Below are 14,576 nucleotides of genomic sequence, written 5' to 3'. Positions count from 1 at the left end.
CTGTGGAATGCTCTTTCCAGGGAGATATGGCTAGCACTTTGTTTTCCAGTCTACATGCTACATCATAATACTTTTATGAGCACAGCTAGTAAAACTTCAAAATTACATCTGAATGAGGCTTTAGTTTGTTGTGAGTTTATTCTTCAATAAAGTGTTACGCATGCTTTCAAAGCTGGTTTAAGAAATCAGTTGGTGTCTTAGCACTAGAGAGCAGTATATATTTTTGGCAAGAAATTACATTCTACTGGGAAAACGTTTGTTGATGAAACAGATTGTATTATAACGGCTTGCACACACCTACCGTACATTGTGCTGGTCCAAGGATAAACCAAGAGGCGAGGTCCAGGGCCAGTCCAAAGTCAAGAGAGTCCACAAGAGGTCAGTCCAATGAAGCTGAGGCAGGAAGCAGGACAGGAAATTAGGCAAGGTCAGGAGCTGGAACACAGGCAGGAATCCAGGGCAGGTCAGGAGCAGGAACACAGGCAGGAATCCAGGGCAGGTCAGAAGCATGGAGACAAGCAGGAACTTAGGGCAGGTCAGACACAGGAACTTAGGGCAGGTCAGGAACTGGAGCATGCTCCCGCAACCTGGGGCAAGGTCTGACCGCCTTTTATCTCTGCTGAGGTAATGGCCGGTCCCAGTCCCCCAATGAATCACCACCCTGCCTTGCATGAATGCGAGCACTCCTCCTGCACATACTTAGGTCTCTTCTCCTCTCAGCCCTGAACCTCTGTAGCTCAGGAGACCCCGGAGGGTTACTGGACCCAGGAGCTGCCTCAGCTCCAGCTGGCAGTGGGCCAGCTGGTGATGAGGTCTCTCCTGCACCTGGAACCAAGGCAGGCTCAGGCCCGAGATTCGGCTCAGCTGATGCTGGTTGCAGGGGAGGCTGAGTAAACTGAGGATCCTCAGGATCAGGTCCCAATCTCAGTTCAGCCGACATCCCAGGCAAAGGGTTTGGTGCAGGCTATGATTCCTCCGGCTCCGAGTCTGAACCCGAGTCCCAGGCCATCACATACATGAACAATTTTGGGTAACTTTCAAACATGCGAATTTCAATAACTTGAATTGGTCTAACAAAAAAATTGCTATTCTACCTGGTTGCTTACATGTATTTCTTCAAAAGAAGAAATATAAATATAGGCTGTATTTCTTTATGCAAAATAGAAGTCATATTATTGCAACAAGGAATGCAACTAAGAGTCTCTGCTAAGCCTTAAACACTTTCTGGGACTAAGTAAAGATCTGAAAATATTTTAAAATATTTTTTGTGATATATGTAAAATTGCTTCTGCCAGATCATAGCTGCCAAGTTTTCCCTTTTCTCGCAAGGAAGCCTATTCAGCATAAAGGAAAATCCCTTTAAAAAAAGGGATAACTTGGCAGCTATGTGCCAGATTGTATTCTTTGGGGATTAGTTGATTGGTTTCTTTCTTCATAGTCTCAATGAGTCTATGTGTAAATTTTATCCCAATTTGGATGGCTTTCCATTTTCGTATAAGTAAATATTTCTTCCTTTCAACTGCTACCTGCCAAATAACTTATAAATTATCTCTTTCGAAGTGGAAAGAGATAAAGACAATTAAGATGCACCTGACCTAACCTTCTCCCTTTAAGTATTTTTTAAAGTAGCAATTATGTCAGCAGGATATGTGATGTACAGAATATTTGTTTGGAATGTTCCTCTCGGTACCACTTCAGAGCCAAAAGTAAATGCACCTCAAGCAATATTAATATAGTTGATACTTAATTCATTGCAACATTTTAACAAGCAACTTTATGATTAGAGCGTGCGTTCCCACTCACGCATGCTGTAGTCTTAAAAGTGATGGAAATTAGATAAGAGTAATCAAAGCAGGAAAAAGGTGTTCCTGGAGAGCAAAGCTCCCTTGAGCTGTAATACTTTGTCCCGCCCTCTGATTTTCACATTTGGATTCTGAATGGCTGTGAAGATGCTTGCTCTGTGACAGCACAACTCAATTTCGTGTCGGATCAGCATGGACAGCTGTGGCTTTCAACAATGGGAGCCATTGTTAGGTCCTGAAAGTTAATGTGATTATGCAAATGTCGCTCTAACTACCCGGGCTCTCTTATACTCTTCACAAATGAGCACATTGTCACATTTCATTATGTGCATCCAGTCCTGCTGGTTTGGTGGTATCATTATATCTCTCGGAAATGGACCACATCAGGACTGCTCACTGCTGGTATTAGGCAGAGAAAACCAACTCTGACCCACAAACAAGGATTTGTGTGTGTTGTGTTGTGCTTGACTGAATCTCTATATTAGTTCTGACTGACTTTCGAGGGCCAAGAGTAGTAGATAGAATTACAGGACAGAATCTGGTCCAGGAATAGACTTTGAACCATTTCTGGCTCCCAAGAACGTACGTATATACGTGAACAGGTTTCCCTTCATTTGTACACCTCATCATTTGTACAATTCTGTTAACAGGAGACGGATTCCTGAATAGCTCTGATTCAACAGATTGATTGCTGATGTGCAAGTTCTGCGGTTGTCCATTTCTGACAGTTTGCTGCCATGCATTTGCAGCCCTTGGAATCACTCCCCACAATTATACCATAAAATGTGAAACCCCGCCTTATAAATGTGTCGTTTCTTTCTAAGAGCTGAACCTTCCATTCAAAACATGGATTCAGTGCCGGCCCTGTTTAGGGAAGCTTTTAATGTTTAATAGATTGTTGTATTTTAATATTCTGTTGCAAGCCGCCCAGAGTGGCTGGGGAAACCCAGCCAGATGGGTGTGGTATAAATAAATATTATTATTATTATTATTATTATTATTATTATTATTATTACAGTGGTACCTCGGTTTACAAACACAATTGGTTCCGGAAGTCTGTACTTAACCTGAAGCGTACTTAACCTGAAGCGAACTTCCCCATTGAAATTAATGGAAAGTGGATTAATTCGTTTCCAGACAGGTCCGCGGAGTACTTAAACTGAAAACACTCAAACCGAGGCGTACTTAAACTGAGGTATGACTGTATGAAGATGAAGATGATGATGATGATGATGATGATGATGATGATGATTATTACTTCTAGTGGTAAAGACTTGAAAATGGTTTCACGTTGAGTTGGGGGAGAGAAGCAGGGCTTTTGTTCTAGCTCTTGTTGGTGTTGTTCCATTTGTTCATATATCAATGCACACAGTGCTTTACAAAGTATAGGAGGGCAAGCCCCTGTGCAGAAGACCTTATGATATAAAATTATAAAATGTGACACAGGGATAGAAAACAAGAAGGGGAAAGAGATGGAAATGGAGATGAGACAAAGGGGGGGGGAATACACACTTGTTTCAGGTATACATCCTAAGGCTTAGGGCATAATCCAAAAGCTGTTGGAAACCTGGCTGAGGGGAGGTGGCTTAGGTGTTGCTCCACTGGCAATATATTTGTTTATTACCCACACTTCATGCTAAGGTCCCAGGGCAGGTTAAAGTGTTAGAACACGATAGAAAACTACTTCCATGTTTCAAAAGCCAGGGTAGAGACTGAGGTGCGTCTTCAGCATTCTTTGAAAGCTGTACAATGGAGGTGCCAGACACACCTCTGTGGGCAGGGAGTTCTGCAATTGGGGCTGCCACAGATAATGCCCTCCTTCAGGGCAGTACCCCCTGAGCCTCTGAGGGACAAGAACCGCTGGTCTCTGCACCTGAGAGGTTCTGTAGGGAAGGAGGCAGTCCTTCAGATATTTGGGGCATGAATCATTTAGGGCTTTAAACACCAACATCAACACCTTGAACTGGGCCTAGATGATGCCAACACACACACATACACAACCCCCAAAAGAGCCTACAGTTATGCTAGTTGGGACTGATGTAGTTAATTTTCTCTCATTCATGAAAGTGGGAAGGGAAACATGGTTCGAAAAAATGCGGAGTGGGGGAAAGCTACCTCACACAAACTGACTTCAGGAAGCTGGAAGCATTTTGGAAGTGGTGGTAGCCCCCCCCACTATAGGATTGCTGTGCCTGCTACAATGGGACATGGAACTTGATGTGTTATGCCTAGTGATGCTGCTGAAAGTCCAGTTTGGAGGGCTGAAAAGGCCAAGGTGTGTGCCAAGCCATGTTCTCTTCCTAATAAACTTAAATATTCTTAAATATTCCCGCAGGACCAATTGCAGTCATCAGCAGTCGTTAACAGCCACCTACAGGTTTACCAGTCCCATCAGCCCATCACCCATTCCCCCCCCCCACCCTCTGTATATACATAAGGGTCTGACTTCTGTTTCAAGTGTATCTGAAGAAGTGTGCATGCACACGAAAGCTCATACCAAAATAAAAACTTAGTTGGTCTTTAAGGTACTACTGAAGGATTTTTTTTTATTTTGCTTTGACTCAGACCAACACGGCTACCTACCTGTAACTAAATATTCTTGTAATTCTAACGGAAATTGATTACAAGTTAATTTGATGTTTCTGTGCATTTTGCACAACTAAACATTAATTATTACCATCTTTGTACATGTTAAAATGTTGTAACTGGGGAAAGAAGAGAAATTTGATGCATCTTACATTCAAGGGTCAGCTTACTTACCTAATTCACAGTCCAAAGCAATACATGAACAAAAACACAGCCACTGTTCAAAATTCACACTTCTCCGAATTTTGCAATGCAGTTCTCCAGCCGCCTAATGTATACAAAAAGGCATATAGTGCATATCATTGCATAAATTAGTGGAAGTAACCTAAACATATATTATATTAGTGGAAATGTTTTGCAAAAAATGTGTATATTGGGAGAAAGCCACACTAAAATGCTAGTGAATTTTCATGAGGACATTAGAAAAAATCTCAAACTGATGTGGAAATGTGAAGAATGGACCTGAAGATTGGGAAAAAATGAGAAACCAGAACCGACCAATTTGCCCATCTGTACCTGCTACTCAGGTTTGCCATTTCAGATGTAGTTCTGAAACAGAACAGGTCCCTTTCCTGGAGGAAATCGATCACTTTCATCTTTATGAACTGCAAATCTCAAAAGTGGCACTTTAGTAGTAAGAGTCCCAGCATACTGTTGTAAGTATGTATATTTTTAAAAAGTTGAAGTGCCTGAGTCAAAAATGTAGGGCACAGGTGTTTGGGGGTCACTCATTTCTCAGCGCTGTTTATGAGAAAATCCCAGATACATTCAGAGAATGCAGGTTTGGTGCAGTGCCAGCCATCAAAAGCTGACAGGAAAAAACAGGTGTACTTGGTGATGACATGCACAGTGTACAATAAGAATCAGACAGTAGAAACATTTGTGTTCATTAAAGGAGCTGCCATTACATTTTTCTTCAAAAGGCATGGTGAAGAATAGACTGCACAATTAGGCAATTTTCACAAATGGGACGTTTTCAGCACCCAGCTGAGAGACAACTGGTAAATTGAGGGAAGGCAAGAGGTCAAAAAAACACTATGGCTGTTTGTGTATGCTGAAACACCAAAACCTGGATGACAGTGGGGCCCATAATGCAAAATTGCAGCCTTGTTAATAAAAATAAAAGTCTGCACAAGTTTATAGCTGGCAGCAAAGAAAAATCCTAGACTGCTGGAAGCTAGCAGAAGAGAGAAGGTGTGTGTGAGAGAGAAACCTTTGCCTTCCTTCAGCAGGTTCCTGCATTTCAATATTGGGAGAGATGCTTTTCACTTTTCCTCACCTAAATAATATTCCATATTTCTGTATTAGCTCATAGGCTAATACAAAGCTTCAATACAGAGCTGGAAGCTAGGAGAGCTGGATAAATCCAGGCTCTGTAGAGCAGGGTGAGTTGCAACAAGCACATATCAAGTGTTTTTGTATCCAGAGGTATCAAGAAGAGCCTGTAACTCAAAAGCAATAATAAAATAAAATAAAGGCAAAGAGAAGCATAGGAAACGGTATGTTATCATTCGGAAGAATTTTAATTGTTTTAATGTCGTCCCCCCCACCCCTGAATTATTCTTTTTCTTTTTTTCTCTTTTTTCCTTTTCTTCTGTTTTTTTTTTACTCCCCCCCTTTCAGATAGGAATTAAAGTTGATGTTGTACGCGAATCTTCCTTTTTTCTTTTTGTATTCTTTTTTTGTAATTGCTGATTGATGTATCTGGAATGTTATGTTATTTTTTAATGAAGGACAAATAAAGATTTTTTTAAACAAAAAAAATAATAAAAATAAAATAAAGGCAACATCTTTGCTCCTTGAAAATTGTAAATATTGATGTCAAATTGAACACATGCACCACAATCTAAAGTTTAATGAGTGTGTATCTAACTGTGCACCTCTTACTGCTATATAACATCCCCGTTGGTTTGTGTCTGCTGATGTTCCTAGACTGAAATGAATGGGGATGTTCCATGGGTCGGTATATGCGCAATGTGCATGCAGAGTGGTCTCTCCAAAGAACAGCACTCTGACAGGGGAGCTCTGTACATGCATCAGAGTGCTTGCCTCCCAAACAGATTGCTAATACACAAACACATATTGCAGGCTCATTTGGGTGTTTTTATGAATGTCAGTTGCATAGGCACATTACTAAATAAATCTGAATATGCAGCTACTTGATTTCCATGTCACATACTTTATTATGTATGTATGTATGTATGTATGTATGTATGTATGCATGCATGCATGCATACAATAACAGTATGTATATGGCAAATAACCAGTTCTGTACATGATTGGGCTAGCATTGTAACGGCTTAATTTGTGAGTTCTCCAGGGCAACTGAAACAATCAGGATTAAAAATTTCTGATGTAATGCTGAGAGCATTGCTTCACTGGGAGCTCTGTAAAAGCATGCCTGATTAAGATTAATTATCATAAATATATATGGAAAGTAGTGACATCACACTTCACACACACCATCATTCTCCGTAGGCATAGATCCAGAAAAGTTAATATGAAACCACCTGGGTGATTTATCATGAATTAAGATACCAGGTACCTCCTTTACTATTTATGTTAACTTTATTGCTTTGTGTAGTTTTGCAGTTGTGAATTTGACTGGAACTGTTGTACAATGGACCTGTATATGATCTGCAGAAGTCCTGCAATGTATCCTGCACACCTATTGGGTTGCTCTTGTAGTTTAACATTGTCTTCAACCTTTGCAGACCCAGGACCACCTTTAACCCAAATGTGCATTTGGGCACCCACTTCACTTTTTTTTACCATATTTTTATATGGAGGTAGGGTTGTTGCAACTCAGTACTGGGTCCATTAATCTAGTGGATTGTTGACTGCCAGGGCCACTGCTGGACCAGCCCAGTCATAAACCAGGGACATTCCTACATATTTAAAAGAGGACAAAAGACTATGAAACAAATCTGCATGACAAATGCATCAGCTCTGCAAGTGAAGTGTGTATGTCTGTAGATTATTTATATATGTGATGGGACATGAGATATGGGGCCCAGTCCAAAAGACAAGGGGCATAGGCCCCTCTCCAACAATGCCCTTACATAGAATTATAGAGTTGAAAATGACCTCAACAGTCCTGAGCCCCTCCCCCTCCTAATTCAGGAAGCCTGTTACTACACAGCGCCCATTGTAGTTTGCCATCCAGGAGCTAAGTTCTATCCAGAGTAGACTTATAGAAATTAATTGACCTAGCTCGGTCATGTTCATTAATTTCAGTGGCTCTACTCTGAGTAAAACAGCTGAATGCAACCTTTCCACCAGCCTCTGCTTCAGTGACAAAGTGTCCATCTCCTTCTGTTCTATCAACTGATGGCTCAAACTTGACATCAAGTTCTTCCTAATATTTTGTCTACATTCTTTTACTTTTATTTATGGAACTGTCTCCCTAAGTATAGCTTCTATATATTTGATATGTACAATACGGTATATTGCTTGTGCTAATTAAATAATACAGGTTTGTTTCTTTGACAATTTGTTCGGCATTGAACCATATTATGAGTGGAGTAATTTCTGGAATAGCCTCCTCAGAGACTTGACTGGTGCTTACGTTATGAATTTTTAGCTGCCAGTGAAGGCATTTTTCACTTCCCCAAACCTTTCAACTTATGACAGGTATGGCCTTCTAAACTTGAAGCATGGGAAGTCCTTTTTATTATTTATTTTTTACAATTTGGCAGAATATTTGGATTATTTTATGCATATGTACAGTTTGGAATATTTCACGTGATTTGATTGAATTGTTAAAGTGGAAAATTTAATAAAAATGATTTATCTTAAAAAAACTTATGACAGGTATGCATTATTGCTGTTCTGAAAAGACTTGCACCAAATATCTTTTCCATTTGCAAGTTCTTATGATAGCTTTATATTGATTTTATTGTGCTGGCTTTGGGGTAGGCGAGATGTGTGCTGATTTGTATTTTAGATTCATTTCTCGTTTAAAAGGGAACCTCCCTAACAAAAGAAAAACACGGTCATCTTTGAAAAGGTGCACTTCTCTGAATTTTGCAATGCAGCTCTCAAGCTGAGATGTGTTTTAAAAAATGCATATTCTGAGGTAAAGTGTGCATTAAACTATATATGTTAGTGGAAGCAAAATTAAAAAAATGAATTGCACTGGGGGAATTGGTCTTTAAAATGTGCATTAGGAGAAATTTGTACTCAAATGCTGATAAATTTCCATGAAGACTCCCCCTCTTCTGAAAAACAACAACGAACTGGTGTGAAAATGTGGGAAACTTAAGATTAGAAAAATGAGAAACTTCCGTCCCTACTTGCAAGTCAATCAGCGAGCGATGCCTGGCCTCCATGTTCTTTTCAAACAAAAGGTCTCCATGAGGGCTACTTTCTCTTTGGGAATTGGCAGGAGCCGCCTCAAAGCATCCTGTCGGGCCCAAAGCATATTGGAAGTTAAAAGCCAGCAGCCAGGCCTTCTGTTAGGGAGGGCAGAACCTTAGTCAGCTATGTATTTTTATTGATTTTTATTGATTTAGGAGGGTGGGCAGCTGTGCCTATGTTTCTGTGGCATTTTGGAACAGGGGCTTTTGAGAAGCTGTGAAAAGCAACACACACACCCCGAACAGGGTGTTGCAGTGCCTCAAAGTGGGAAAGGTGAAGCAGCACCCCCCTCCCCCCGGCGTGCCCCTCAGGGCAAAAGAGGAAGTTGGGCAAAGCTGTGAAAGTGAGGACAGGTTGATGCTGGATGTGAAATAGAAAAGGAAATCAAGAAACTGAAATACTGAGGCAGCACGGTAAACGTCTAGTCAAGAAAAGGAGGGAGACATTGTATCTGTGGACAACCCTCCCCACGACTGACTTACAAACAAAAAATTGACTGACCCCCCCCCCAAAAGAGAGCTCCTATTAACGTAGCTTATTTTATAACCCTGATTACTGCCATGTTGGGGCATGATGAGGTGATTTTGGAGGCAAGGGATGGGGAGGCACCCATGGAAGGGTTGGAAAGGTCCATCGAGGGTGAGAAAGGTCCACTTCTCACCATTAAATTGTGTCCCCCTCACCATTTTTTTGGGGGGGGTAGAGCCTTGGGGGTTTGCTGAGCATGCCTGTCCACCTCCAATGCCTTGCTTGTGAAATGATTTCCTTCCCAGGGTTGTTGTGAGGATACAGAATATATTATTAAAGTGTTTTGTGCCATGAAAGGGCTTTAAATAAATAAATAAATAAATAAATAAATAAATAAATAAATAAAGTGAGGACATGTGTGTCATATGGCATGTGATAACTTTCTTTCAAAGTATGGGATATATCCTTGGCTGTTCAGAAGATTATGGCATGCCAATATGCTGGTCATAAGGCACCTCAAACTTGACTTCAATTAAAAGTTGAGCCATATGGGGAAAGAAGCAATTTTGAGGTTCAAAGTACAGCTCGTATCACCTTTTGGCTTTCGTTTTTTTTGTATTCTTTGGCCTGGGGGCAAACAGAACCTACTCAGTAGTGGGGGAGGTATACAGGCCCAACTACAAAATACGCCATGAAACGCACTTGAGTCGATTTTTCCTTGTTACACTCTTGTGTTGAGATGCTGATTGGACTTTTGTTTAAAATGTTGTGCAAAATACACACATGGGCCTTCTGTTCCTGAGTGTATATCCATTTTTGAACTAGGATAAGCACATTCCATTCAACATGCATTTTTAATTATTCAGGGAAATGAATCGCTAGCATGCAGGCAGAAGTTCCTCCCAGCAGAACCCGAAACCTGGAAAGATGCAAGGACTCGGGCATCATGCCATATTTTGTTGTTCTGCACTATATGAGCCCCATCCTGTTCTACACAGATACACCCACACTGAATGGAAAGAATGTTCTGAATGGTATAGAATAATTTATTTAAACAACAGGATCTAACTCAAATATCCATTGTAGATATCCACTGTAGAACGGGACTCTCCCAACTTGATGGGCAATTTGAAGCCTTGATACAGGTCTATTGGTTCCCAGAGTTTTGAGTTCTGGGTAGAAGGGCATCTTGTTACTTTGCAAGACCTACTCAATGAACAGATGGATGTGGCAAGATTACTCCCCCCCCCACTCCTCTCCCCCAAATATGCTAAAACAAGTGCATTCAAACAAACAGTAGGTTTTTTTTTTTTACAAAACGGCACGCTTTATTTATCTACAAGGCAGTAAGTACAGTGTCATATAAAAAAAAGTTAAGTGCAGGAAAAGCTGCACCTAATTCTATTAAGGCAGCAAGTTCAGAATCCATTATAAGAAAAAGAAGCAACCTTCTCTTAGTACTGGGAAAAGTTTGATATGGCAGTCCAAAAGACATACATTTATTTATTTATTTATTTTAAAAAATGTTTTTGTGTATGGAATCCATGTTAGGGACTATTTAGACTACACATGAAACAAGAGTAGAAGCAGCAAGCAAGACTAAGATCTCCCAAATAGCTGGAGTTTGCATTCTATGTTGTTGCAAACCCACGAGCACACATACAGGCACATAAAATCTCCCAAGAACAGTGTTTTAAACTTTAAATATTGCTTGCAAAAAGAAAAAGAAGAAGAGGAGGGCCAGGTAGGGGGTTAAAAAGCAATGTTTCCAAAGTCAGAAATGCTAGTGCATAGTTAAGTTAGCTACCCCCCCCCCCCCCCCGGTTTCTCTTTCGTTTATAAAGCTCTATGGCCTTAAGCCCATCTACATGTTGTAAATCTGCACCAGGGAAAAAAACCCGACCCCCCCCCCCCCGCAAAACAAAAACCAACCAAACCAAAAATAGAACAAAACCCATTTGGCATTTACAAAATTAAATTACTGGATAAAAAATATAATTTCTTCTCATAAAACTATGTTTCATACCGTAATAATTTTTTAAAAGCAAGCTAATTAAAAAAACACAACAACATACACACGTAAACAGTCTACAGTTCTAATGAGTGGAACAGTTCTTCAAACAGTATAGCTGTGTGACCACCTTCAGATCAGCATTTGCAGTAATGCTTTTTCTTGCAGTATTTCATACCGAGACATTTGGTTCAGTGATTGACGCTACTGATGGGAGTGCCAGCTCTTCAAAGAAAAAAAGGAAACCTCAGCAAGCATCCTCAATGGTATGGGAACTCATGTGGCAACTCCTCACTGAATTAATACTGGTCCATTTGATCTCCCAAAAAGGTTTTTTTTAATATATAAAAAATAATCATTTAAAAATCACTTTTTAAAAAAGAGAGAAAGAAATCGGCATTCACATTATTAATAATTAATTGCATAAAATTCAATACCTAGGAATTTAGGTAAGCATCATCAACAAACATAATTATTTTCTTCTTTTCTTTTTTTAAGTTGGGTGAGATCCAACATGAACAATATATACACATATATGCTTTTGTGACTGAATGCACTTTGTGCTGCTCCCAAATGTTGTACCACAACAACAACAACAACAACAACAACAACAACAACAACAACAACAACGAAAAAGGTTTTTCTCCCATGTAGAGGAATGGTAAGTCCAAATCAAGTGGAAGTGTTTTGAAAAGAAAACATAATGCTTATTGGAAGACTCTTTTTCACATGACCAGAGTTCGAGTCGAGAATGCGTTCATATGCTTGCGTGCAGGATCTGAGAAGGTCAGCTGATCTTCTGTCTTCCCACAGAATGCTGAATCCCATGTGTTGCTAAAATGCTAGAAACAAAAATAAAAAGGAGGGAGAATTTTAGAAGCTGTGGCACAATCCAGTCCTTCCTGTAAACCTGCTCCTTCCCAGGGTTGGCGCTGCAGAATTGTCCTCTGTGCTTGAGTCATTTGCAAGCGTGGCAGTACAGAGGAGTGAAGTCATGGGGACAGCGTACACACCAGACCTTTAAAGCACATTCAAAGTGCATACCCCCCCCCCCCGAAACTGCAGTTTATCCCCTTACAGAGCTACAATTCTCAGGACCTTCAAGAAAGCACCATTGCCACGATTCTTTTTTGGAGGGGTGCTTTGAAAACTTTGGTGGCTACACAGCGTCTACAAAAGGGACTTGCCACTGGAAGCAACGTCTAGGAATGTTGTGCTGAAGCCAATCCTAGTGGTTCTGAGAACCCCTGAGATGTAAATAGGCTTAAGAAGGGAATGAAGGAATGATGCTAAAAATATTTTCAAGCAACCCAACAGCAATAGGCTTTTGGAAGCATGTTAAAAGGGGTTTAACTGGCAGCAAGTACTATGTGAGGAGCAGCCCACCCCAGTGGGGCAGAGCCACAGCAATAGCCTCCTGGCAGTGGCATGGCTGCTTACCAGGAGGAAAAGAGGGCGACAGTGAGGCAGGGGCTGTTTGGGTTCACTAGCAGGACTGCCAGATTGGTTCCACCCGCAACCTCACTAGCCTCTCACCCAGTAAGCAGCATGGATATTGCTGTCAAGGGGTTGTTGCCTGGCTCTGCCCCACCAGGCAAGTTGCTCTTGCACAATGTAGAACCGGAGCCGTCTTCCATTTGTCACTTGCCTACAGCTTTCATAACAACAGTGGCCATTGGGCTACGCCACCTAGGGCTGGTGGGAGATGAATTCATAGAACATCTGGAGGGCCACAAGTTCCCCAGCCCTGGTGTAGATAGTTGCTGGACTTGTGAGCTGAAAGCACAGTGACTGTGCCCAACTTGCATAGCCTAGTCCAAAGTGAAGGTTCACATAGACAGCTCTGGACTCAAGTTAATAACTAGCTCAGTTTTCTCAGGTAACTTCAAAAGTATGTTAGCACATAGCCAGAGGTAAATGTTCCACTGAGAAACAAGTTTTTAAGGCATAATTTAATATTGTTTTGTTTTTGTGGTATTTGCAAAGATTGGAAGCCCTCCTCAGTGCTGTGCTGCCCAGAGATAAACATATCTGTAACCAGGGTGGCATCTCAGTCATTTGCTTGTTCTTGAGACATGCAAAATGTCTTGGTGCCCCAAGCCAATAGGAGGGCAAAAATTTCAGCACTCTATGGAATGTGTAAATACAGATATATTTTTCTTCTTCTCCACCTATAGTACTATATTGCTACCAGAACTTGCAGTTTTGATGCAGCAATTCACTCTCCTCTATGTATAAACTACCACACAACACGCAATCTCTTTCAAAATTCTAAGCACACTTATGTCAGATCACTATTCTCAGGGTGGTAATTTACACGACAGCAGAGAGGGAACAAAGGACAAGATCTTTGTGGAAGAGGAATGGGGTGGGTGGGAAGAACTGTTCGAAATCCCTTGTCTTTTTGAAGAGCTTCTGTGAGCATAAGAACATCATAAGAAGATTCTTGCTAGACCAGGTCATCCATTTATTAAGTTCAATTGTCAAGTGCCAAATTGAGGCATTTCTGATGCGTATTCCACACTATTTCTCCTAAACTTGAACTACTGAAATTCAGATTAAAACATTTGAAGGCTGGGAGTGGTCATTTTGGTTCCATAACCAATACATTCTAAAGGAGATTAAGAAGCTGCTGTCTGAGCAAACAGGGGATTTATTTGTATTTCTTTTTAAAATATTACATCCCTTACACCTACTGGATAGCTCAAAGGCAAATGCCTAATATGTGATATAGCTGGAGTGTCAGATATGGCCAAGCTTCCGCTCAAGACAAATGGATTCTAATATAATCAAGTTTCTTGCCAAAAACAAGTGAACTCCTCCTCAAAGAAAAGAAATGATTTGTGGGGCAAATATATTTCCTATCAAGATGATGCTAAGGGGAAAGGCAAGTGAATGGCTAAAAGTCATTTTTCTGAATATACAACTTTTTAATATTCTTTGTCTTTTGCCTTTTAGTTCCAGCAGTCCTGACTATGAAATCCACCTTTTGCATTCCCACATGATACACACTTTGGTATTCAAGCAGTTCAGTAAAGCGTGACACAGGGCACCCCATTTATTTTGCTTTCTCTGCAACATGGGCTTCTGTCTCTTCAAACCGCAGCCAAGGGCAGGTGTGACATACTTTTCACATCACAGATATGCCACCACATTGCTGCTGTTTCCTCTGCTACGATTTCAATGAACAATCTCCACCCCTTTGGGGAACTTGGCATGCCTCGGGCAATTTCAGCCTTTGTTGTAAGCCCAACAACTCAGATCCACTCAGGGGAGAAAGGAGCCACTGCTGGAATGATGGAGGTATTTTTGTAGAACAGTACATAGGCAAAAAATGGATCTTACTGTTG

At 40.9% G+C, this 14,576-nt stretch overlaps 1 protein-coding gene across 3 annotated transcripts in view; it reads right to left on the bottom strand.

Annotated features, from left to right (window-relative positions):
- Positions 1-10,516: 10,516 nt before the first annotated feature.
- MYB (MYB proto-oncogene, transcription factor) overlaps positions 10,517-14,576 on the bottom strand; it is a 38,007-nt gene continuing 33,947 nt past the window's right edge. For all 3 annotated transcript variants that reach the window (XM_060272701.2, XM_088666208.1, XM_060272702.2), the window contains one exon: positions 10,517-12,068. In XM_060272701.2, coding sequence (XP_060128684.1) covers positions 11,952-12,068 — 117 coding nt within the window. In that variant the 3' untranslated portion in view covers positions 10,517-11,951. The remainder of the gene's footprint in view (positions 12,069-14,576) is intronic.

This window comes from Zootoca vivipara, chromosome 3, assembly GCF_965207765.1.
Source record: "Zootoca vivipara chromosome 3, rZooViv2.hap1.1, whole genome shotgun sequence".
NCBI lineage: Eukaryota > Metazoa > Chordata > Lepidosauria > Squamata > Lacertidae > Zootoca > Zootoca vivipara.
This window is presented reverse-complemented; position numbering and strand designations above follow the sequence as displayed.